The 27,851-nt window shown below is 37.5% G+C and overlaps 1 protein-coding gene across 1 annotated transcript; it reads left to right on the forward strand.

Moving 5' to 3' along the window:
* Positions 1–13: 13 nt before the first annotated feature.
* LOC110800640 (uncharacterized) lies at positions 14–27,851 on the forward strand. Its single transcript, XM_056842426.1, has 7 exons — positions 14–22; positions 15,746–15,932; positions 16,281–16,414; positions 16,529–16,641; positions 19,311–19,566; positions 19,906–20,055; positions 27,783–27,851. The coding sequence occupies exons 1-7, from the start codon at positions 14–16 to the stop codon at positions 27,849–27,851; spliced, it is 918 nt and encodes a 305-aa protein (XP_056698404.1).

Below are 27,851 nucleotides of genomic sequence, written 5' to 3' on the forward strand. Positions count from 1 at the left end.
AATTTTCGGCAATATGGGCAAAGTAAATGACTGAATTTTTGCTCAAAATTCTCACTTTTAGAATACTTAAAACTCGTTATAAATTATGAGCATTGATCTCATATTTATAGGCTATTGAAAAAGTAATCGAATCCTACTAGGATACGAATTAATTAAGTAGAATCTTATTAGAACTCTTATTAATTAATTTATCCATTAGGATTAGGAATTTAATCATTAAACGAATCCTATACATTTAAGGTTTCGTACGGAAGCACAAACACTACACGAGCATGACCTGCAAGCGTGCAGGCCATGCCCGCGCACAACCCACACGGCCGCTCGGCCCACGCGAGCTACAAGCCTACGCGAGCTTTGCAGCCTGCTCGCAACCCACTGCTCGCAGCTACGCTCGCAGCCACTGCCTGTTGGGCCTGGCTTTGCGCTGGGCCTAGCGTGGCCTTGGCTGTTCGTGAGGCGCGTTGGCTTGCTGGACGCGGGCCTGGCTTCATGCTGGGCCTTCGTCTAGAAAGCTCGTCCTATGCTAATTCGTACGACGCGCTTCCGATTAATTTCCCGATTCCGGAATTCATTTCCGATACGAAACAATATTTAACATTTCCGATTCCAGAATTAATTTCCGTTTCGAACAAATATTTAATATTTCCGTTTCCGGAATTATTTTCCGATTCCGATAATATTTCCGATTCTGACAATATTTCCGTTTCCGGCAATATTTCCAATTCCGGCAATATTTCCATTTCCGATAATATTTTTCGATACGTACCATGTTTCCGTTTCCGGCAACATCTACGACTTGGATAAAATTTATATTTCCGATATGATCCATATTTCTGTTTCCAGCAATATCATCGTTTCCAGAGTATTCATTTATTTGCCTTTGACGATCTCAGCTTCCACTGAAACCAAGATCTGTCGATTCCGAATATTCATAGATGGAGTATTTAATGCTATTAAATACTTGATCTGTTTACGTACTATTTGTGTGACCCTACGGGTTCAGTCAAGAGTAAGCTGTGGATTAATATCATTAATCCACTTGAACTGAAGCGGCCTCTAGCGAGGCATACAGTTCACTTGATCTCACTGAATTATTAACTTGCATAATTAATACTGAACCGCATTCATTAGACTTAACATTAAATGCATACTTGGACCAAGGGCATTATTTTCTTCAGTCTCCCACTTTTCCGTAGGGACAAGTGTGCATTTCCTAATTCCTTTGTCACTCGATGCTTGCCCTTGAACATAAGGTAAGAGTTGTCATCCTTATTATGTCCAGAGGTGTTTCTCGGTTTCAGAGTTCAACTGATCAAATAAACAGATAATCATAGCCTATGATTCATTTGAGCACGACCATGCATTTTAATGTTTCTAGCTCTCCGAGCGGCCTTGTACAACTTTCAGCATCTCATCCCGATTTATGGGAGGACAATCCCAATCTTGCAATCTTGAGATTAGAATTCGTTTGATAGGTGATTACCCGAGCGTTGCCTTTATAGCCTCCTTTTACGCTGCGACGATTGACAACGTCAAAGTAAGCAGTTCTCAAAAAAGTAATCTCAAATCACTCAGGTATTGAGGATTAGTGTCTAATAATTTTAATGAAATTTACTTATGACAGATTTTCATCTCTTACAGTAAAGTTTCATAGGTCTGTCCGATACTAGTCTTCCCAAAGTAAGTATCTATGCAAATGATTACGACACCGCCATGTCCACATAGTTCAACGTTTTCTATGCTTCCATCTTTATAGAAAACAACGACCAGGGACCATTTTCAATCTTTTGACATTCAAGTTCACTTGATAGACATTTCTTAGTCACAGGACTGGTCCTGACAGTCTATCTTGAATATATCGTCAAATTGAAGGGACTAGTCATTTAATAAACCACAAATTAAATGGAAAAATGAATTATATTCATTAATGTGAATGATTTGTTAGGTTATGATACATATGATATTACATAAATCATGCGGAAACAACCATTAACCCAGGAATACATATTATTTACACATAATCATATAGCATAATTTAGATGCATACTCTTTGTTGCGTGCCCTCCCTAGCTGCGCCCGAACCGAACAAGAACAAGTCTTTAGGACTCCAAGTGTCGTCCCTCCGTAGATAGTCCACAGCACGTCCGGATCCGCCTTAAGATTGACCAACTAGAATCGCCCTTAAGGTACTAGAATTTTCGGCACTTTTGAGCAAGATGTGTGGCTGAATTTTTCTCTCAAAAACTCACTTTGAATACTTTGAAACTCGTTATAAATTGTGAACCCAGGCCACATATTTATAGGGTTATGGAAAGGGAATTGGAATCCTATTCAGATACAAATTAATTAAACCTAGAATCCTACAAGAACTCTAATTTAATTAATTTATCAAATAGAATTAGGAATTTAATCATTAACCGAACTCTGCACGTTTTAGGAAACGTGCACGAACACAAACACTTACGCACACACACACGGCAGCCTCGATGAGCCGCCCATGCGTGCGTGCGAGCAGCAGCCCACGCAGCGAGGCCTGCGCGAGCCACAAGCCCACGCAAGCACCCGCGCGCGCTGCGCGCGCTGTGCGCGCTGCCACGGCCTGCTGGGCCTGGCCTTGCGCTGGGCCTGGCGTGGCTGTTTGTGTGGCGCGCTTGGCTTGCTGGGCGATGGCCTGGCTTCGTGTTGGGCCCTCGTCCGGCAGGCCTCGTCCGATGCTTATTCGTACGATACGCTTCCGATTAAATTTCCGATTCCGGAATTCATTTCCGATACGAACAATATTTAACATTTCCGATTCCGGAATTAATTTCCGTTTCGAACAAATATTTAATATTTCCGTTTCCGGAATTATTTTCCGATTCCGGTAATATTTCCGATTCTGACAATATTTCCGTTTCCGGCAATATTTCCGATTCTGGTAATATTTCCATTTCCGATAATATTTTCCGATACGTACCATGTTTCCGTTTCCAGCAACATCTACGACTTGGATAATATTTATATTTCCGATACGATCCATATTTCCGTTTCCGGTAATATCATCGTTTCCGGAGTATTCATTTCTTGCCTGTGACGATCTCAGCTCCCACTGAAACCAAGATCCGTCGATTCCGAATATCCATAGATAGAGTATTTAATGCCATTAAATACTTGATCCGTTTACGTACTATTTGTGTGACCCTACGGGTTCAGTCAAGAGTAAGCTGTGGATTAATATCATTAATTCCACTTGAACTGAAGCGGCCTCTAGCTAGGCATTCAGCTCACTTGATCTCACTGAATTATTAACTTGTTAATTAATACTGAACCGCATTTATTAGACTTATCATAGAATGCATACTTGGACCAAGGGCATTATTTCCTTCAGTCTCCCACTTGTCCTTAGGGACAAGTGTGCATTTCCTAATTCCTTTGTCGCTCGATGCTTGCTCTCGAACATAAGGTAAGAGTTGTCATCCTTATTATGTCCAGAGGTGTTCCTCGGTTTCAGAGTTCAACTGATCAAATAAACAGATAATCATAGCCTATGATTCATCCGAGCACGGCCATGCATTTCACAGTTTCTAGCTCTCCGAGTGGCCTTGTACAACTTTTAAGCATCTCATCCCGATTTATGGGAGGACAATCCCAATCTTGCGATCTTGAGATTAGACTTTGTTTGATAGGTGATTACCTGAGCGTTGCCTTTATAGCCTCCTTTTACGGTGCGACGGTTGGTCAACGTCAAAGCAACCAGTTCTCAAACAAGTAATCTCAAATCACTCAGGTATTGAGGATTTAGTGTCTAATAATTTAATGAAATTTACTTATGACATATTTTCATCTCTTATAGTAAAGTTTCATAGGTCTTGTCCGATACTAGTCTTCCCAAAGTAAGTATCTATGCAAATGATTATGACATTTCCATGTCCACATAGTTCAAGAAACAGAACTACTAGTCATCTTGCATTCTAGTCGTCTAACGTTTTCTATTTGTCCAATTTTATAGAAAACTCCGACTAGGGACCATTTTCAACCTTTGACATTCAAGTTCACTTGATAGACATTTCTTAGTCACAGGACTGGTCCTGACAGTCTATCTTGAATATATCGTCAAATTTGAAGGGACTCATCATTTAATACTAAACCAAGATTAAATGGAATATGAAAATACATTTCATATATGATAAATGTTCAACCCCAATGTTTTACAACCATGGGCCTCGAACCCATCTTTAAAACATTTCATGGAATTCAAAGCTATGCTTGATTTCCAGTGCTACAATGTGAGTGTTGTTTTCACTTGTTGCATAGGTTTAGTTATCATGCTTTGCCAATCTTAACATCCTTTTCATCGAATGTTCTTTGAGATATGATGATAAGATCTTTTCGAGTTTGTTTATTATGTGATCTAGTCTTTCTTACTTCGATGGTGGTTTTACTCATTTTGCAATGAAGAACCATCAAGTTAGCAGACGTTTTTCTTGCTTCAAAAGTGGTTCTACGCATTTTTCAATGAAGAACCATCAAGCCAGCAGATAGGTGATCTACCCAAGTTCAGTGAAGAACTTTAAACAACCCTGTTTTATTGCTTCTTAGGCAATAATTAATTTTACTTCAACTGTATAGGTTGCTAGTGATGCTTTGTTTGGATTTACCTATCCAAGCAGTTCATAGATATGTGGAAGACTCTCCAACTATATCTTAGAACATAGAAATTATTATTTTAATTTCCCACGCAACAACTCATGGTCTCCAACCCATGTTGCCATTTTCAAAACACGATGCTCTATAGCTCGTCCTTATCAATGGTTAACTCCAAAGGGTCTTGCTTGATCCTTTGCCAGTGTTTATGCGTGTAGCATCAATATTTAGCATATCTTTATTTCCTTGAATCAAGAACTATTCCTATGTACCTTTTCAAGTACCATAAGTATTCTTGATCTCAATCTAGTTGATCTTCACTTAGATCAATAGAGATTGGTATATGTTCGTCATGCCTAAAGTCATACGATACGTTTTTGGCGATCCTCATATTATATCATACATGATAAATTCTTTTGCAGAATAATTCTCAATTGAATTCTATTCATGTAACTTTAGCTCATTCAATTTCAGTAGATACTGAACCCAGCTAAATTCTTTGACATATAATATAGGTGAAGAATCTCATTAGATTCTTTGATGTTAACTTAGTAAATGCTTATACATAGTTCAAACATTCTTTTACTTAGATTTATTCACATGGGTCGAATATCTCCAATGGAGTATTTCGTGTTTGATTTAGTAAATGCCATTACTTAATCCAAAACAATATTATAAGATCTTTATGAATAGATCTTAATACCCAGTATGCACTAAGTTTCGCCATGGTCCATCATTGATGAATAATTTCAAATCTAAGTCATTAGCATTTGAATGTTATTTCACAATAGAGAGATATGTGTGATACACATAGGACCAAATAAGTTTTACGTACTCCCACTAAAATTCTTATATATCTATAAGAATCATGTATATTTTATGAAACTAAAATGCTTATTAGCTTCACTAAAATACAGTTCCAATTCCCAATTGCTTGCTTAAATCTGTACTTAGATTTCATAAGTTAGCATTCCTTTTTCAAGCATTTATTTTGATCCACAAATCCTATGACATACCATGTACATAGTTTATTCCAACATTTGATTGAGGAATACGTTTTGTCATCCAATTGCTATATGTACCAATATGCAATCATTGCTTGAATGATAGACTTGAGCATTACGATTATGCATGAGGTTTCAACACAATCCACACCGTGAATTTGCTTGTAACCTTTTAGCAACTAATCTAGCTTTGTGTTGTGAACACAATTTCATGTTTGATGGTTTTTATCCTTAAAACAAACTTGCAACCAATAGGTGTGAAACTATTCTTGCAAATCAACAAAATTTCAATTTTGTCATCAAAACATTGAGTACGTTTTATGGCCTCTAACCATTTAAAACATTCGAGTCTATATATGGCCTCTAACCATTTTAGGGAATCTATATTTCGTCATAGCTTTCTTACAAGTCACAAACTCATTAATTTATATGATAATAGTTTGACTGCAAGTTGTAGGTTTCTTCACTATTTAATAGAAGAATCTCATAGTTTCACTATCTAATAGAAGAATCTCATAGTTTCACTATCTAATAGAAGAATCTCATAGTTTCAGTGATTTGAATTCTATGCCTACTTGGGTATAGAACATCAAACAATAGAATATCAATAGCCACTTGAAAGTCCTTTGAATATTCTGTTCTCCTTGAAGCACTTGTAAAGTCTTCGAAGAGAAGTCTATTCTTTAAAGCCACTTCTAAAGTCTTTAAAGAATAAGTTCGGATTTTCTGAAGCACTTCGAAAAGCCTCCGGAATGTCCGTTTATGTTTGTTGTTCGCCTCGAAAACTTTCGAGGTCTATTTTCTCCCACTTGTCATTTTGGAAACGAATCTCCAAAAGGACATCATTTCGAGCAAACAAACATTCTGTTCTCAAAAATTCGTGGTAGAAACAATACACTTGTGTCTCATTTGAATAAATCACAATGAAACATATATCTATACTTGGGCCTTAGTTTGTTGAATAACAAACACTAAGCTCCCACTGAGTTTAGCAACTCTCTAGATATATATTATCGAAAAGATATTCTGAAATTTCTTTTCTATAGCTTTGACGAATTTAGTTTAGTTTGGTGGTAGTTAAGCATTTTGTTTTAGAAATTAAAGGAAAAGTCTTTATGATTCATCATTGATCGAATCAAGTACTAATTGACTTCGATTATTCCAACTAAGATATGCCATATCTTATGGACCTAGATTGTGAAATTACAACACACAATCATTGATGATCATATTTGGTCTCAAGTAATCATCAATATGATCTAACCTAGATCTTTATGATTTCTTGCCAAGTGGATTTTATACTTCTGAATCTTTGAACTAGCCAAACAGATTCAACTTATATCACATTTGAGTAAATAAACCTATATTCACTCAAATCCATGTGAAATAATAAAGTCATAAAATCTTTCTTTAGCTTTGAACTCCATTGTCTAGGCGTTCTAACAATAGTTCATATCTTATGTTACTTTCAACAAGTAAGACTAGTTGTCTTAAAATGATCTAGAAATCAATCAACTTTCAAAAGTCCATCAAAATAGAGCTTTTGAATGTTAACTTGTTGATATGGTCCAAGCAACAATGCCAAAGATTAGTGGAACTCAAATCAAGGGGTTGATTTGAACCTAGTAAAGTTCTTTAAAGAGTTGTTTGTTTTAATCAAGCATATTGACTCATCCCGTAAATGACCATTTCATTCAAATAAACAAACAAACAAGCATTGTTTTTGTTCTTCTGAATGTGAGTCTTTCTGTGTTTGAAGCAGAAATTTAGGTATGCTGATTATGGAACAAAATAGCCATTTAGTTCCAGCCTTGAAAGGACTTAAAACAAACTAGATGACCCTACAACTAATGTAGCATTGCCATGCTTCATTTCCCACTTGTAGGTCATTAGTGTATCCTAGCTTCCATTATTTGAGTTATTACCGAAGTAAGAACCTCAAGCGGTATACGATACCAAGGAAGTTTGATTGCTAGGTCACTTCTCTTTAAACATAAACTTATAGGTAGAAACGGAATCGTAAATTCCTTTCATTTGTTCCTCGTTTTCCTATTTCTTGTACCCTTTCTTATAGTCTTAAGAATTGAATTCTTTAGTGTTGACTTTTATACTTTGTTAGACATGTCCAATGTCACCAACAAGGTTCTTTCCATTTAATTTATGTTGAACATTCTGTTTCAACTAGATGATCTTACCAGAAGCTTCTAAAGTTCTCTAAGCATCGATCTATTCGAATGTCTAGTGACTAGACTCATTCGAGAATTAAATGGACAAAGATATTAGGTTGTTAACCATTGGTAAAGCTGAGCGTATTAAACTCAATGCTTTATGATCTCAAAACTACAATGTATTTTGAATTCACAAGCACCAATTGGGTTGCCATTCGACTTTGATGTTCGAAAACAACCATAAAAGTCGCTATAAGAAACGTACATTTTAAATTGCTCACTTTCTCTCATTTCCGTGAATCGTTCTTGGATTCACTACCAATCGAGGAAATTTACTGTTACCTTTCTAAAAGGATTTATTGCAGTGCAAGATATTTAATTATAAACAATAATTAAAACATACATTGAAGCATGCAAAGTCTAAACATTTATCATGAGTAATAACTTGAAAATTAAAGCAACCATGCAATTTCAACAAGTTATTAGCATTTTATTCGAATTTATTGTTCCGGCAGGTGTGAATAAAATGATTCCAAGATCCTAAAATCATTGAAGAACTAAGCACAGTTTGTCGACTTAATCCTATAACATCTTAGGTAAGCAAAAGTCTTTTGCTAATAGTTTAGAAACTATTCTTGGTTGATAGGTACGTCTAAGAACTTATTAGGTAAACCTATCGATTTTGCCACGACATAAAAGGACTCCTTACTTATATCGTTGAGTTTCACCAAAACTAACATGTAATCACAATTATTTGTGTACCTTGCCCCTTTAGGACCAATAAGTAACACCTCGCTGAGCGAAAACTATTACTAGATTGATGTAAAGGATATCCAAGCAAGTGTATATTTTGGCATGGCACCTTTTAACTCAATTTTTTTAAGTTTGGAACTTAAGGCTCTTACTATGTTGGTTAGATTTTAAGTGAACTAAAATCCTTAATCATGCAACATAATCAAGCCATAATCTTATGCATAATTAAGACATATTTAAAGCAATAAATAACTTAAAGCATGTATAAGATAAATGTGATCTAGTATGGCCCGACTTTATCTTGAAGCTTTGACTTCAAAGTCCGTCTTGAAAATCTCCGTGGGAGGCACCATTTTCTTCAAATAGGATAAGCTATAACTAATTACAACTATTTGATGGTACGCAGACCATATTTGAATTGAAAAATAACTTTGGTACTTCAGACCAATTACATTCAAATTAATGGTACGCAGACCATATTTTCTATCCTATTTGGGCCATACTAGTCACTTCATAACCTGCAAAACAGTACATATACAATATATACCATTCACCCATTCATTATCATGAATGGCCCACATAGCTGGTTAGTAAAACACATTATGCATCACGTAAACATTTGCAGCAATTAATCAAGGGCACCAATAATCTACCAATTATTCAGTCCTTATTAATTCTAATCAAGTTGTTTTAACCTTAAGGATTTGTAGACCTAATCAAGAGTTTATGACTAAAAGCGCTCCCACTTAAACCAATAAATTCATATGCTTTACTAATTTTAAACATAAAAATGTATTTCTAGTCTAACCGGAAACATACAAATTTAATTAAAATTTAAAGCTCATATAAATTTATAATTGAATCCAAAAAGTTTAACTTAATTTCAGTCGTTATTTAAATTAATTCATGATTTTAATTTTAGTAAAATAATTAGAATAAATAACATTTATTATAATTACAATATTCAAAATTAAAATCCAAGAAAATAATTTAAATTATTAATTTTAAATTAAATAAAATTACGTGAACTGAAATTTTCAAATTAAACATTCAAAATGATCTAATCGTAACGCAAACACCCTACGCATTGCACGCCCATGGGCCGCACGCATACAGCCATTGCTAGCCATATGCGCGCAGCCCATGCGCTCGTCGCATAGCTGCTGCATCTCCATCGCAAGCCATCGCACGCTGTGGTGCTTGTTGCGCGCGCGCCAGCGCTCGTCGCACGCGAGCCATCGCTTGCAGTGCGCGCGAGCCATCGCTCGCTAGGCGCGCGACATCGCTCGCTGTGCGCGCGACATCGCTCGCTGTGCGCGCGACATCGCTCGCTGGGCGCGCGACATCGCTCGCTGTGCGCGCGAGCCATCGCTCGCTGTGCGCGCGAGCAACGCTGGGCGCAGCGCTCGTGGCACGCGAGCTTGCGCTCGCTGCGCGCGAGGCTGCGCGCTCTTGCGCGAGGCAGTGCGCGTTGTGGCGCAGCTCGCTTGCTGCCCACACGCGACTGCCTTGGCTCGCCCTTCGCCCATGCCCATTCGTCCATTGCTCGTGGCCCATGACACAAGGCAGGGCTGCTGCCTTGTGCTCGTGCACTACGCCCTTGCTCATTGCATTCGTGCCGCACGGGCGACGAGCTCCCTTGCTCGTCGTCGCATGCCCGCATTATACAACACCCCTTAAGGGTAACACGAAGCGTCCATTGCTTTGTGCGTGCAAGTTATATGAACGAATCGCATAAAAAATTTAAAATTTATAAAATTAATGACAAATTAATAAATATTATTAATTTCATAATTTTAGGGCGAAAAATCGAAAATTTATTATCCAATTGATTTCCGATTGTTATGGATTCAAGTCTAGGTCATAAAAATTTAAAATTTATCATAAATTTACAATTTTTATGGTGGTTTTTAATCATAGGTTTCTAATTAAATTACAATTAATTATGAAAATCAAATTAATTCTAAATTATTCTAATTTTCAACAAATTAATCATAATTACAAATTAGATTGCATAATTAACAAGACTAGGCATTCAAACTTGTTAAACATATGCAGTAGGTCAATCAAAAATTCAAGATTTATCAACAAGAATCGCAAATATTTAATTTAACATCTTAAATTTACGAAATTTTGCATTCGAAAAACTAAAACCTTCGAAAAGTCATAGTTAGGCTTCGAATTTGAGAATTCTGGGTTCGGCAGAAAAATATTATTTTTGTCAAAATTTTAGAATGCCTTTTACATGCGGAATTGACACAAAAATCACTCGATTTGGATGAGTAACGAAGAAACTGCCGAAAAACTGCGTACGTATAATTAAATAAACGCAATTTGCAATTAATTAACAATTACGAAAATTAATCACCCCTTTTAATTCTTGCAAATTTGTAATATTTAACCATGTTTATGCAATTTAGATTATGAAAATAATAAGGGGCTCGTGATACCACTGTTAGGTTATGATACATATGATATTACATAAATCATGCGGAAACAACCATTAACCCAGGAATACATATTATTTACACATAATCATATAGCATAATTTAGATGCATACTCTTTGTTGCGTGCCCTCCCTAGCTGCGCCCGAACCGAACAAGAACAAGTCTTTAGGACTCCAAGTGTCGTCCCTCCGTAGATAGTCCACAGCACGTCCGGATCCGCCTTAAGATTGACCAACTAGAATCGCCCTTAAGGTACTAGAATTTTCGGCACTTTTGAGCAAGATGTGTGGCTGAATTTTTCTCTCAAAAACTCACTTTGAATACTTTGAAACTCGTTATAAATTGTGAACCCAGGCCACATATTTATAGGGTTATGGAAAGGGAATTGGAATCCTATTCAGATACAAATTAATTAAACCTAGAATCCTACAAGAACTCTAATTTAATTAATTTATCAAATAGAATTAGGAATTTAATCATTAACCGAACTCTGCACGTTTTAGGAAACGTGCACGAACACAAACACTTACGCACACACACACGGCAGCCTCGATGAGCCGCCCATGCGTGCGTGCGAGCAGCAGCCCACGCAGCGAGGCCTGCGCGAGCCACAAGCCCACGCAAGCACCCGCGGGCGCTGCGCGCGCTTTGCGCGCTGCCACGGCCTGCTGGGCCTGGCCTTGCGCTGGGCCTGGCGTGGCTGTTTGTGTGGCGCGCTTGGCTTGCTGGGCGATGGCCTGGCTTCGTGCTGGGCCCTCGTCCGGCAGGCCTCGTCCGATGCTTATTCGTACGATACGCTTCCGATTAAATTTCCGATTCCGGAATTCATTTCCGATTCGAACAATATTTAACATTTCCGATTCCGGAATTAATTTCCGTTTCGAACAAATATTTAATATTTCCGTTTCCGGAATTATTTTCCGATTCCGGTAATATTTCCGATTCTGACAATATTTCCGTTTCCGGCAATATTTCCGATTCTGGTAATATTTCCATTTCCGATAATATTTTCCGATACGTACCATGTTTCCGTTTCCGGCAACATCTACGACTTGGATAATATTTATATTTCCAATACGATCCATATTTCCGTTTCCGGTAATATCATCGTTTCCGGAGTATTCATTTCTTGCCTGTGACGATCTCAGCTCCCACTGAAACCAAGATCCGTCGATTCCGAATATCCATAGATAGAGTATTTAATGCCATTAAATACTTGATCCGTTTACGTACTATTTGTGTGACCCTACGAGTTCAGTCAAGAGTAAGCTGTGGATTAATATCATTAATTCCACTTGAACTGAAGCGGCCTCTAGCTAGGCATTCAGCTCACTTGATCTCACTGAATTATTAACTTGTTAATTAATACTGAACCGCATTTATTAGACTTATCATAGAATGCATACTTGGACCAAGGGCATTATTTCCTTCATGATTAACCAATAATGTTTTACAAAGCATTAAACTCTAAAACTTTAAAACATTAAATAAGGACATCAAAGCCATTCTCCAACATGCTTGATTCCCATAGCTGCAGTGTGCGAGTTGTGCTTCGCATGTGGGAGAGGTTTAGTCAATGGATCTGAGATGTTGTCATCAGTTCCAATCTTTCTTATCTCGACTTCTTTTCTTTCAACGAACTCTCGTAGAAGGTGAAATCTACGAAGTACATGCTTGACTCTCTGGTGGTGTCTAGGCTCCTTTGCTTGTGCAATAGCTCAGTTATTATCACAATATAGAGCTATTGGTCCTTTAATGGAGGGGACTACACCAAGTTCACCTATGAACTTCCTTAGCCATATAGTTTCCTTTGCTGCTTCATGTGCAGCAATGTACTCCGCTTCAGTTGTAGAATCCGCAATAGTGCTTTGCTTAGCACTTTTCTAGCTTACTGCACCTCCGTTAAGGCAGAAGACAAACCCAGACTGTGATCTGAAATCATCTTTGTCGGTTTGGAAACTTGCGTCCGTATAGCCTTTAACAATTAATTCATCATCTCCACCATAGACCAGGAAATCATCTTTGTGCCTTTTCAGGTACTTCAGAATATTCTTGGCAGCAGTCCAATGTGCCTCTCCTGGGTCTGACTGGTATCTTCTCGTAGCACTGAGTGCATACGCAACATCCGGGCGTGTACATATCATGGAATACATTATTGAACCAATTAATGATGCATATGGAATCCCATTCATTTGTCTACGCTCATCTAGTGTTTTTGGGCACTGAGTCTTGCTTAGAGTCATTCCATGAGACATGGGTAGGTAGCCTCGCTTGGAGTCTGCCATATTGAACCTCTCAAGCACCTTATTGATATAAGTGCTTTGACTGAGTCCAATCATCCTTTTAGATCTATCTCTGTAAATCTTGATGCCCAGTATGTACTGTGCTTCTCCTAGATCCTTCATCGAATAACATTTCCCAAGCCAAATCTTGATAGGGTTCAACATAGGAATGTCATTTCCGATAAGTAATATGTCGTCGACATATAATACTAGAAAAGCAATTTTGCTCCCACTGACCTTCTTGTATACACAAGATTCGTCTGCGTTCTTGATAAAACCAAAGTCACTGACTGCTTCATCAAAACGTATATTCCAGCTCCTTGATGCTTGCTTGAATCCGTAGATTGATTTCTTAAGCTTGCATACCTTTTTAGCATTCTTTGGATCCTCAAAACCCTCAGGCTGTGTCATAAACACAGTTTCTGTTAAAATGCCGTTTAAGAAAGCGGTTTTTGACATCCATCTGCCATATTTCGTAATCGTAATGTGCAGCGATTGCTAACATTACTCGAATAGACTTTAGCATTGCAACTGGTGAAAAGGTTTCATCGTAATCCACACTGTGGACTTGCCTGTAACCTTTTGCAACCAATCTAGCTTTGAAAACTTCTAGTTTCCCATCCTTGTCCTTTTCAGTTTGAAAACCCATTTGCTTCCTATGGCTTGGTAGCCATCTGGCAAATCGACCAAATCCCAAACTTGGTTTTCAGACATGGAGTCTAATTCTGGTTGCATGGCTTCTTGCCATTGCTTGGAGCTAGGGCTCGTCATAGCTTGTTTGTAAGTCGCAGGTTCATCACTTTCAAGTAATAGAACGTCATAGCTCTCGTTCGTCAAAATACCTAAGTACCTTTCCGGTTGAGATCTATATCTCTGCGATCTAGCGGGGTTACATTTCTAGATGGTCCTTGATTCTCACCAGATGCTTCTAAAGATCTCTGAGTTTCATCCTGAATGTCATCTTGAGCATTCTCTAGAGTTTGTTGTTCGACTCGAATTTCTTCGAGGTCTACTTTTCTCCCACTTGTCATTTTGGAAATGTGATCTCTTTCCAAAAAGATACCATCTCGAGCAACAAACACATTGTTCTCAAATGTATTGTAGAAGTAATACCCCTTTGTTTCCTTTGGATAGCCCACAAGGATACATTTGTCAGATTTTGGATGAAGTTTGTTTGAAATTAATCGTTTCACGTATACTTCACATCCCCAAATCTTAAGAAAAGACACTTTTGGAGGCTTTCCAAACCATAACTCATATGGAGTCTTTTCAAGAGCTTTAGACAGAGCTCTATTTATAGTGAGTGCAGCTGTATTTAGTGCATGTCCCCAAAATTCTATTGGAAGTTCGGCCTGACCCATCATTGATCTAACCATGTCTAGCAAGGTTCTATTCCTCCGTTCCGACACACCGTTCCATTGTGGTGTTCCAGGAGGAGTCAATTCTAATAGAATTCCACATTCTTTCAGATGGTCATCAAATTCATAGCTCTGATATTCACCGCCTCTATCAGACCGCAGTGACTTAATCTTCTTGCCTAATTGATTCTCTACTTCACTCTGAAATTCCTTGAATTTGTCAAAGGATTCAGACTTATGATTCATCAGGTAGACATAACCATATCTACTGAAGTCATCAGTGAAAGTGATAAAGTTGCTGAAACCACCTCTAGCATTTGTACTCATTGGTCCACATACATCTGTATGGATTAAACCCAATAGTTCATTTGCTCTTTCTCCAACTTTAGAGGAAGGTTGCTTTATCATTTTGCCAAGTAAACATGATTCACACTTACCATAATCCTCAAGTCAAATGGTTCTAGAATTCCTTCCTTTTGAAGTCTTTCTATGTGCTTCAAGTTAATATGGTCTAATCGACAATGCCACAGATAAGTGAGATCTGAATCATCATTTTGGCCTTTTTGGTATTTATGTTATAAACTTGTTTGTCGTGATCTAATAAATAAAGTCCATTGACTAATCTAGCAGATCCATAAAACATCTCTTTAAAATAAAACGAGCAACTATTGTCTTTTATTAAAAAGGAAAATCCCTTAGCATCCAAGCAAGAAACAGAAATGATGTTTTTAGTAAGACTTGGAACATGGAAACATTCTTCCAGTTCCAAAACTAGCCCAGAGGGCAACGAAAATAATAAGTTCCTACAGCTAATGCAACAATCCCTGCTCCATTTCCCACTCGTAGGTCGACTTCACCCTTGCTTAACCTTCTACTTCTTCTTAGTCCCTGTGAATTGGAACATAAGTGTGAGCCACAACCTGTATCTAATACCCAAGAAGTTGAATTAGCAAGCATACAGTCTATAACGAAAATACCTGAAGATGGAACGACTGTTCCGTTCTTCTGATCTTCCTTAAGCTTCAAGCAATCTCTCTTCCAATGCCCCTTCTTCTTGCAGTAGAATCATTCGGATTCAGAAGTGGGTTGACGCACCTTCTTCTTTTCAGACTTGGTTCTATGGCGATTCTATTCCATTGGGGACAATAGAGTCGGCCATGGCCGATCATCAGGTGAGGAGCTGCCTGGCTACAGACAAAGCCTTGCAAGATTACGCGGTCATTATCCAGAGTCTGAAAGTCAACTACTCTGCCCGTAATTCACCTGTCATCGTTATGGGTATCGGATATGCCGGAGGTAAATAAATCTTGCTCCACTTTTATGCATAAAGGGTACGTTAAGCCGTTAATGATAGAATTTTTTTTTCTATTTTTGAAACTCCGTTTATTATGATAGATATGAACAACACTAGTCAATTGAATTTTGGTTTACCTTTTTTTAGTTTTGGACTTTCACTTATGCGGCTTATATACTTTAATACAATGGACATAATAGATTAAACATAAATAAGGATTTATTTTTAACGAGCATATATATGTACTTTTTGATACATGATACTCCGTACATACATACTAGTGTACTACTCCGTAATTCATTTTTCTAACTTTGTTTCCTTTTGTAAATGTTTTTTTTTTTTGGAAATAGCTTTAGCGACGTGGTTCCGGTTGAGGTACCCGGAGATTGCAATTGGGGCCCTCGCCTCGTCAACACCGTTGTTGTACTACGGTAATAGTACAACATCTGATGGGTATTGCTCCATCGTGAGCAATGACTTTAAGGTACAGAGTATTTTCTTGACTACTCAGTAATTAAAGATCACTTGTATATTTATTTATTACTTCGTATTTTCTTAATTATATGATTATATACTCTATATTTTTCTTACCCTGTAGGATGTGAACCCGAAATGCTATGAGTCAATACGCCGTTCATGGAAAGAAATCGATGACATTGCTATTAAACCAAACGGGTTGGCCGAACTCACCAACATTTTCAATACTTGCAGGTAACTAAATAATTTATGAAAATTAGTACTTCCTCCGTCCAGGGACGAAGTCAGGAACCTATCTTGACGGGGGCCGAACAATTTCATTCTTCTTTTTTTTAATCGAAAAAAATATAGTAAAAATTATTAAAGAAAACGAGAAATGATTTTAAGATACATAAATTTTATAATTAGTTATTTGTGAAAGAAATTACGATGGAAGAAAAAGGAGAAAGAAAGAAAAGAAAAAGAAGAGGGAAGGAAAATAGTAACGCAAAGTGCAAAACCTGAGAATCGAACCTCTCACCTTTGTACAAGAGAGTTTACATTTCAACAACTTCAACAACTCACATTTCATTGTCTACTTCTGACAATAATATAACTATATGAATACTTTCTGATTTGTGACAGGGGCCGGGGCCCCCTTGGGCCCTAACGTAGCTTCGTCCCCGCCTCCGTCCCTTAATATTCGCACCGTTTTGACCAGTGCGGAGTTTAAAACATTTGAATTGACTTATTAATTTAATAGGTGTTAGTTGACACTACAAAAAAATCGTTTTATAGAGACGAGGGATTTTGTCTCTAAATAGTCCAAATCCGTCTCAAAATGATGATTGGAGACGGATTTGAGACTGAAATGGGGCGTCTCTGTAGAGGGCGTCTCAAAAAATTTTGAGACGGATTTTGGCAAGTCCATTACAAATTTGAGACGAAAATTTTGAAACTCTATATACAATCCCATCTCAATTTTAGTTTAGAGGCGAAATTTTAGTAATCCATCTCAAGTTTGAGATGCTTATAGTTTCCGTCTCAAATTCCGTCTCTAATAATCCATAATTTTGTATTGTGATAGTGGGTATTTTTTTAATATAGTTAGTGGAAATTGTGTAAGAGGTGGAGAGTGGTGAGTGGGGGTGTAAATTTTTAAATGATTTTTTGTAGGAAATAGGAGTGTAGGTGGGATTAGTAAGTAAGTGTGAAAAATAATATAATATTGGTATAAATTTCCGTTTTTAGAAGCGGTGCAAGTATTAAGGGACGGCCCGAAAAGGAAAGCGGTGCGAGTATTAAGGGACGGAGGGAGTACAATAGTATAATACTAGATTTTAGCCCGTGCGATGCACGATTTCTATTAAATTATTACGCTAAAATAAATCTCCTACATATATCAACTGCTATATTTATATACTTCATTAGATTTATTTTGGATTGAATTTCATTTTAGATTTATTTTTTTAATTATTATAGTGTTTGATTTTGGATGAAATTGTATATAAGAAATATTAATAATTATTTAATAAAAATATTTACGTGGCACCTAATTATTTATCTACGTGGCATTCGACTTTTTACTTCAAAAATAATTTTGAATTCTTATTTTTCATTGGCTGAAACCATTAGATTTCTTAGGTGGCGCTCTAATATTGGATTAATGTTTGATTTTGGATTGAATTTTATTTTAGATTAATGTTTGATTTTGGATGAATTTTATTTTAGATTTATTTTTTTAATTATTATAGCGTTTGATGGAATTGTATATATTAGTAATTAATTAATTAATTTAAATATCTACGTGGCACCTAATTAATTATCTACGTGACACTCGATTTTTTTAATTCAAAAATAAATTAGAAATCTTATTTTTCATTGGCCGAAACCATTAGTAATCCTAGGTGGCGCTCTAATAGTTCAGCAAATATGCCTCCTTTATATATGTATATTAGATTTTTTATGCAAAAATATTGTATAATTCATGTCGTGCCTTGTATAATTTTTTTTTAAAAAGCATGGCATGACACGGCGTGAAGTTGTGACATATGTTTTTTTAAATAAAGTATATTAAGGAACGGTATAATTTGGTCCCACACGATAATACATGTTAAATGAAATTAGATCCTCCGTATGTAAACACCATATGCTATTGCATATGGACTTGGGTAGAGACTAGGCGGCAATTTGACATTTTCGGCATGGCATAATATGTTATTAGTTGGTTTGGCATAGGGCAGGCCTATCCAAAACCAATATAAGTGGGCTCGACACATCTCATATCCATCTTTACTATAAATGGGCTAATTAAAGGAGGAAGTATTTGCGCATATCAGATATGTATGGGCAAATGCATATCAGAATAAAAGACAAAATAGGAAAAAAGACAAAAAAGTAATATTTTTTTGCTAAGCAAGAGAGAAATATATTAATTGGATCAAACAAATACAACTTAAGCCAATTCCAAGTCATACAAACCAACTAGGTTGGACTCTATGCCCTTGAAATCAGCAAACACAAAGCTAAACAAGCTCTAATACACAACCAGAATGCCTAAAAGGCTATTACAAGTTTGGACAAAAAAGTAATTAAATGGTACTTATTTAAACAAAAATTGTACTTTTTTTTACAGAATGGTATTTTTTTTTTACAGAATGGTACTTTTTTTAACATGAATGGTACTTCCTTTTTTGTCTTTTAGCTATTTGTCTTTTAGTTGATATGTGTGTTGCCACACATATCTGATATGCGAAAAAACAACCTCTAATTAAAGGGCCGAAGGACCAAGTCAATTTGGCTTACCACATGGCTTGGCTAGTTGGCTAGCTAATATAGTACTTTGTAATGTCTATTAGGCTAGTCTTTTTAATCACTTTTACGCTCCATCATTTAGTAAATTGCTTTTTTTTTTTTAAATGTAGGCCGTTACAGTCGTCTGAGGAGATCAAACATTGGCTGGCACAAATGTACTCTGCAGCTGCACAGTATGATGAGCCTAACAATCTCGGGGTGAAGACCATCTGCGATTATGCAGTCAACAAGCCCAGTTCGATTGACGGAGCAGCTACTGCCATCCGTGGAAAACTAATAATGGAAAACTGTTTGCCAAATCACATAATCGGAGTCAAGTCTCCATTCAAGCCTTTTGCAAATGACACAGTTGCTTGGGAATGGCAGGTACATTACTAATTAAGGTGCTCTTCGCCACCATTGTTGATTAGTCGTTTTCCGTTGTTAACAAAATTGTTCGGGAGTATTGTTTAATAAAACGAAAATTAGGTTAGTTTTGACAAAACTAAAACCAAAAAGGAAAAACCACTTTAGTGGTTACAAAATATTGGTTTTAAAAATCACGCATATCCTCTATATAGTTTCTCGTTTTATTAAAACTAAATACTCAAAGTATAAAATGATACCAAATATGTCCTAAGTAATATAATGTTTATCTTTTCACGTTTTTTCCATAAAATTGAAATAATTCTTAAATGTACGTACTTTTTGAAATATTTGGGGCAGCGATGCAAGCTCATCTTCCCGGTGGGATGTCTCGAGGAGACCATGCTTCCCGCCAAACCTTTTAACTTCATCGAATTTAAAAAATCATGCCAGTCAAGGTTTGGAGTTTTACCAAACCCACAACCACCGATTAGCTTCTTCGGTAGTAAGGTAATCAATCCTACTTTTTTCATATTTATTTATTATTCTTGTTTTTCCTCTAAAGTTTTATCTATTTTTGTGCTTCTCCTAGATCTTTCATCGAAAAACATTTCCCAAGCCAAATTTTGACAGAGTTCAACATAGGAATGTCATTTCCGATAAGTAATATGTCATCGACATACAATACTAGGAAAGAAATTTTGCTCCCACTGACCTTCTTGTATACACAAGATTCGTCTGCGTTCTTGATGAAACCAAAGTCACTGACTGCTTCATCAAAACGTATATTCCAGCTCCTGGATGCCTGCTTCAATCCGTAGATTGACTTCTTTAGCTTGCATACCTTTCTAGCATTCTTTGGATCCTCAAAACCTTCAGGCTGTGTCATAAACACAGTTTCTGTTAAAACGCCGTTTAAGAAAGCAGTTTTGACATCCATCTGCCATATTTCGTAATCGTAATATGCAGCGATTGCTAACATTATCCGAATAGACTTTAGCATTGCAACTGGTGAAAAGGTTTCATCGTAATCCACACCGTGGACTTGCCTGTAACCTTTTGCAACCAATCTAGCTTTGAAAACTTCAAGTTTCCCATCCTTGTCCTTTTTCAGTTTGAAAACCCATTTGCTTCCAATGGCTTGGTAGCCATCTGGCAAATCGACCAAATCCCATACTTGGTTTTCAGACATGGAGTCTAATTCAGATTGCATGGCTTCTTGCCATTGCTTGGAGCTAGGGCTCGTCATAGCTTGTTTGTAAGTCGCAGGTTCATCACTTTCAAGTAATAGAACGTCATAGCTCTCGTTCGTCAAAATACCTAAGTACCTTTCCGGTTGAGATCTATATCTTTGCGATCTACGCGGGGTAACATTTCTAGTTTGACCATGATTCTCAACAGATTCTTCTAAAGATCTCTGAGTTTCATCCTGAATGTCATCTTGAGCATTCTCTAGAGTTTGTTGTTCGACTCGAATTACTTCGAGGTCTACTTTTCTCCCACTTGTAATTTTGGAAATGTGATCTTTCTCCAAAAAGACACCATCTCGAGCAACAAACACCTTGTTCTCAGATGTATTGTAGAAGTAATACCCCTTTGTTTCCTTTGGATAGCCCACAAGGATACATTTGTCAGATTTTGGATGAAGTTTGTCTGAAATTAATCGTTTGACGTATACTTCACATCCCCAAATCTTAAGAAAAGACACATTTGGAGGCTTTCCAAACCATAATTCGTATGGAGTTTTTTCGACAGCTTTAGACGAAGCTCTATTTATAGTGAGTGCAGCTGTATTTAGTGCATGTCCCCAAAATTCTAATGGAAGTTTGGTCTGACCCATCATTGACCTGACCATGTCTAGCAAGGTTCTGTTCCTCCGTTCTGACACACCGTTCCATTGTGGTGTTCCTGGAGGAGTCAATTCTGATAGAATTCCACATTCTTTCAGATGGTCATCAAATTCATAGCTCAGATATTCACCGCCTCTATCAGATCGCAGTGCCTTAATCTTCTTGCCTAATTGATTCTCTACTTCACTCTGAAATTCCTTGAATTTGTCAAAGGATTCAGACTTATGCTTCATTAGGTAGACATAACCATATCTACTGAAGTCATCAGTGAAAGTGATAAAGTAGCTGAAACCACCTCTAGCATTTGTACTCATTGGTCCACATACATCTGTATGGATTAAACCCAATAGTTCATTTGCTCTTTCTCCAACTTTAGAGAAAGGTTGCTTTGTCATTTTGCCAAGTAAACATGATTCGCATTTACCATAATCCTCTAAGTCAAATGGTTCTAGAATTCCTTCCTTTTGAAGTCTTTCTAAGCGTTTCAAGTTTATATGGCCTAATCGACAATGCCACAGATAGGTGAGATCTGAATCATCCTTTTTGGCCTTTTTGGTATTTATGTTATATACTTGTTTGTCGTGATCTAATAAATAAAGTCCATTGACTAATCTAGCAGATTCATAAAACATCTCTTTAAAATAAAACAAACAACTATTGTCTTTTATTAAAAAAGAAAATCCCTTGGCATCTAAGCAAGAAACTGAAATGATGTTTTTAGTAAGACTTGGAACATGGAAACATTCTTCCAGTTCCAAAACTAGCCCGGAGGGCAACGACAAATAGTAAGTTCCTACAGCTAATGCAGCAATCCGTGCTCTATTTCCCACTCGTAGGTCGACTTCACCCTTGCTTAACTTTATACTTCTTCTTAGTCCCTGTGGATTGGAACATAAGTGTGAGCCACAACCTGTATCTAATACCCAAGAAGTTGAATTAGCAAGTATACAGTCTATAACGAAAATACCTGAAGATGGAACGACTGTTCCGTTCTTCTGAGCTTCCTTTAGCTTTGGACATTCTCTTTTGTAATGGCCTATTCCATCACAATAAAGACAGCTTGATGTGGACTTGTCCTGCTTTGATTTAGCATTGCCCTTGGACTTTCCACCTTTCTTGAACGGTCTCCTTCTAGCCTTGAGTAAATCTTTGGCTTCACAGTCCAGTATTATTTCAGCCTTTCTGACAAGGTGAACAAATTCTGCAACTGTTTCTTCTCTTGGTTCACTTAGGTATAGTTGCTTGAAGCGACCAAACCCACTGTGTAGTGAATTGAGCAAGATAGAGACTGCCATCCTTTCGCTTATTGGTGTTCCTAGTAGACTTAGGCGATCAAAGTATGAACGCATAAGATCCACATGGAACCTCAGTGGGACGCCTACCCTCTGTTTAGTGCGAAGGAGCTGAACATGTGTTTCTTGGACCTCCATCCTATAACACCTGTTGGGAGAACTAACCTTTAGACCAGACATTGATTCAATCAACTCATGGACGTTCAGGTCCCTGTCCTCCGTGCTTCCACGACAGATATCCCTCAGATTCTTGATGAGCGTAAAAGGTTCATAGGCTACAAACCTTCTAGCCCAATCATCAGGGATATTGTTCAGCATGAGACTCATAACCTTTTTGAGATCCGCATCCCAGGCGTAAAATCTCTCAGGGGTCATGTCTCTGGCATAGTAGCTTGGCATGGGATGTGACAGTACATATTCAAGTCCATTGAGTTTGACTATTTCAACTAGCTTAGCTTCCCATTCAAGAAAATTTGCCAGGTTCAGCTTGACCATAAGCTCAGAACCTATGATGATGTTTTGATTGTTGTTTGCCATATTTAAAACTACAATTGAAAAGAATAAACAAATAAATAACCATTCACAGTTTCTCTTAATAAACTTAAATTCTAGCATTCATGCATAATTCAATGTTCATTACGCATTTTATTCAAGTTATGTGTTCCGGCAGGTGTGAATAAAATGATTCCAAGATCCTAAAATCATTGAAGAACTAAGCACAGTTTGTCGACTTAATCCTAAAACATCTTAGGTAAGCAAAAGCCTTTTGCTAATAGTCTAGAAACTATTCTTGGTTGATAGGTACGTCTAAGAACTTATTAGGTAAACCTATCGATTTTGCCACGACATAAAAGGACTCCTTACTTATATCGTTGAGTTTCACCAAAACTAACATGTACTCACAATTATTTGTGTACCTTGCCCCTTTAGGACCAATAAGTAACACCTCGCTGAGCGAAAACTATTACTAGATTGATGTAAAGGATATCCAAGCAAGTGTATATTTTGGCATGGCACCTTATAACTCAATTTTTAAGTTTGGAACTTAAGGCTCTTACTATGTTGGTTAGATTTTAAGTGAACTAAAATCCTTAATCATGCAACATAATCAAGCTTTTGATCTCATGCATTTTAAGACATATTTAAAAGCAATAAATAACTTAAAACATGCATAAGATAAATGTGATCTAGTATGGCCCGACTTCATCTTGAAGCTTTGACTTCAAAGTCCGTCTTGAAAATCTCCGTGGGAGGCACCATTTTCTTCAAATAGGATAAGCTATAATTAAAACTAATTACAACTATTTGATGGTACGCAGACCATATTTGAATTGAAAAACAACTTTGGTACTTTAGACCAATTACATTCAAATTAATGGTACGCAGACCATATTTTCTATCATATTTGGGCCATACTAGTCACTTCATAACCTGCAAAATAGTACATAAAATATATATCATTCACCCATTCATTATCATGAATGGCCCACATAGCTGGTTAGTAAAACAAATGATGCATCACGTAAACATTTGCAGCAATTAATCAAGGGCACCAATAATCTACCAATTATTCAGTCCTTATTAATTCTAATCAAGTTGTTTTAACCTTAAGGATTTGTAGACCTAATCAAGAGTTTTATGACTAAAAAGGGCTCCCACTCAAACCAATAAATTCATATGCTTTACTAATTTTAAACATAAAAATGTATTTCTAGTCTAACCGGAAACATACAAATTTAATTAAAATTTAAAGCTCATATAAATTTATAATTGAATCCAAAAAGTTTAATTTAATTTCAGTCGTATTTAAATTAATTCATGATTTTAATTTTAGTAAAATAATTAGAATAAATAAAATTTATTATAATTACAATATTCAAAATTAAAATCCAAGAAAATAATTTAAATTATTAATTTTAAAATTAATTAAAATTACGTAAACTGAAAATTTTAAATTAACATTCAAAACGATCTAATCGCAACGCAAAACACCCTACGCATCTCACGCCCATGGGCCACACGCACACAGCCATCGCTGGCCATGTGCGCGCAGCCCATGCGCTCGTCGCATAGCTGCTGCTTCTACCCTTCGCAAGCCATCGCACGAGTTGGTGCTCGCTGCGCGCGCGCCAGCGCTCGATGCACGCGAGCCATCGCTCGCTGTGCGCGCTCGCCAGCGCTCGCTGCGCGCGCTCCAGTGCTCGATGCACGTGAGCCATCGCTCGATGTGCGCGCTCGCCAGCGCTCGCTGCGCGCGCTCGCCAACGCTCGCTGTGCGCGAGCCATCGCTCGCTGTGCGCGAGCATCGACGCTGGGCGCAGCACTCGTGGCACGCGAGCTTGTGCTCGCTGCGCGCGAGGCTGCGCGCGCTTGCGCGAGGCAGTGCGCGTTGTGGCGCAGCTCGCTTGCTGCCCACACGCGACTGCCGTGCCTTGCCTTCGCCCATGCCCATTCGTCCAGTGCTCGTAGCCCACGACACAAGGCAGGGCTGCTGCCTTGTGCTCGTGCACCATGCCCTTGCTCATTGCATTCGTGCCGCACGGGCGACGAGCTCCCTTGCTCGTCGTCGCATGCCCGCACTATACAACACCCCTTAAGGGTAACATGTAGCGTCCATTGCTTTGTGCGTGCAAGTTATTTGAACGAATCGCATAAAATTTAAAAAATTTATATTTAAAATTAATGACAAATTAATAAATTAATATTAATTTCATAATTTTAGGGCGAAAAATCGAAAATTTATTATTCAATTGATTTCCGATTAACATGGATTCAAGTCTAGGTCATAAAAATTCAAAATTTATCATAAATTTACAATTTTTATGGTGGTTTTTAATCATAGGTATCTAATTAAATTATAATTAATTATGAAAATCAAATTAATTCTAAATTATTCTAATTTTCAACAAATTAATCATAATTACAAATTAGATTGCATAATTAACAAGTCTAGGCATTCAACCTTTTTAAACATATACAGTAGGTCAATCAAAAATTCAAGATTTATCAACAAGAATCGCAAATATTTAATTTAACATCTTAAATTTACGAAATTTTGCATTCGAAAAACTAAAACCTTCGAAAAGTCATAGTTAGGTTTCGAATTTGAGAATTCTGGGTTCGGCAGGAAAACACTATTTTTGTCAAAATTTTAGAATGCCTTTTACATGCGGAATTGACACAAAAATCACTCGATTTGGATGAGTAACGAAGAAACTGCCGAAAAACTGCGTACGTATAATTAAATAAACGCAATTTGCAATTAATTAACAATTACGAAAATAAATCACCCCTTTTAATTCTTGCAAATTTGTAATATTTAACCATGTTCATGCAATTTAGATTATGAAAATAATAAGAGGCTCGTGATACCACTGTCAGGTTATGATACATATGACAATTCATAAATCATGCGGAAAAACCATTTAGCCAGGAAAACATATTATTTACACATAATCATTTAGCATAGTTTAGATGCATACTCTTTGTTGCGTGCCTTCCCTAGCTGCGCCCGAACCGAACAAGAACAAGTCTTTAGGACTCCAAGTGTCGTCCCTCCGTAGATAGTCCACAGTACGTCCGGATCCGCCTTAAGATTGACCAACTAGAATCGCCCTTAAGGTACTAAAAATTTTGGCACTTTTGTGCAAGGAATGTGTCTGAATTTTTCTCTCAAAAACTCACTTTGAATACTTGAAAAACTTGTTATAAATTGTGAACCCAGGCCACATATTTATAGGGGTATGGAAAGAGAATTGGAATCGAATTAGGATACGAATTAATTAAATTAGAATCACAATAAAACTCTTATTTAATTAATTTATCAAATAGAATTAGGAATTTAATCATTAAACGAATCCTGTATGATTTAGGTTTCGTATGTGAACACAAACACCCACGCACGCACAGCAGCCCACGAGGGGCGCCATGCGCGCGCGCGCACAGCCCGAGCATCGCAGCCCACGACTACCGCAGCCTTGGGCGCGCGCTGGGCCTGCCTTGCGGTGGGCCTGGCGCAGCCTTGGGCTGGCGTGTTGTGGCGCGCGTTTCCCTTGCTGGACGTGGGCCTGGCTTCGTGCTGGGCCTTCGTCTAGCAAGCTCGTCCAATGCTAATTCGTACGACGCGCTTCCGATTAATTTTCCGATTCCGGAATTCATTTCCGATACGAACAATATTTAACATTTCCGATTCCGGAATTAATTTCCGTTTCGAACAAATATTTAATATTTCCGTTTCCGGAATTATTTTCCGATTCAGACAATATTTCCGTTTCCGGCAATATTTCCGATTCCGGCAATATTTCCATTTCCGATAATTTTTTCCGATACGTACCATATTTCCGTTTCCGGCAACATCTACGACTTGGATAATATTAATATTTCCGATACGATCCATATTTCCGTTTCCGGCAATATCGTCGTTTCCGGAGTATTCATTTCTTGCTTGTGACGATCTCAGCTCCCACTGAAACCAAGATCCGTCGATTCCGAATATCCATAGATGGAGTATTTAATGCCATTAAATACTTGATCCGTTTACGTACTATTTGTGTGACCCTACGGGTTCAGTCAAGAGTAAGCTGTGGATTAATATCATTAATTCCACTTGAACTGAAGCGGCCTCTAGCTAGGCATTCAGTTCACTTGATCTCACTGAATTATTAACTTGTTAATTAATACTGAACCGCATTTATTAGACTTAACATTGAATGCATACTTGGACCAAGGGCATTATTTCCTACATAACTCTTATTTCCGAATCCTATTAGGAATAGGATTCTCGCGGTTTTCTATCTCATTTAGGATTTATGTTGGAATGCAACACCTAATTCTGACAGGTTTCTATCTTTTATGATTTGCCACTTTTAGACGCTACTTTTTTACGGCAGTTACTATTTTTAGCAGGTTTCCATAAATAGCAGGTTTCGGGTGAAATGAAATGGGGAATCGAGATTCGTTTATTTTATAGGAGATGCGTTGTCAAGTGGAGTTTTTATGCTTTCATCATCGAACCTTTCCCTTGCGGGAATGGGGACAAAAGTAGGTGTCTACAGGTACTGTCTTGTCTGCAGGTATTGACGCGTTGCTTGTCTAGGTCGTGAGTAAAGCAGACGACCGACGTCAGAAGGCTGGCGACAAGGTTATGAGGAAAACAGAAGGATGA

The sequence above is a fragment of the Spinacia oleracea genome, chromosome 4 (genome assembly GCF_020520425.1).
Source record: "Spinacia oleracea cultivar Varoflay chromosome 4, BTI_SOV_V1, whole genome shotgun sequence".
NCBI lineage: Eukaryota > Viridiplantae > Streptophyta > Magnoliopsida > Caryophyllales > Amaranthaceae > Spinacia > Spinacia oleracea.

Coding starts and splice junctions, on each gene's coding strand:
- LOC110800640 (XM_056842426.1), top strand. Junction 15,933..16,280: donor GGGTATCGGATATGCCGGAG/GTAAATAAATCT, acceptor TTTTGGAAATAG/CTTTAGCGACGTGGTTCCGG. Junction 20,056..27,782: donor TTAGCTTCTTCGGTAGTAAG/GTAATCAATCCT, acceptor TTGCTTGTCTAG/GTCGTGAGTAAAGCAGACGA.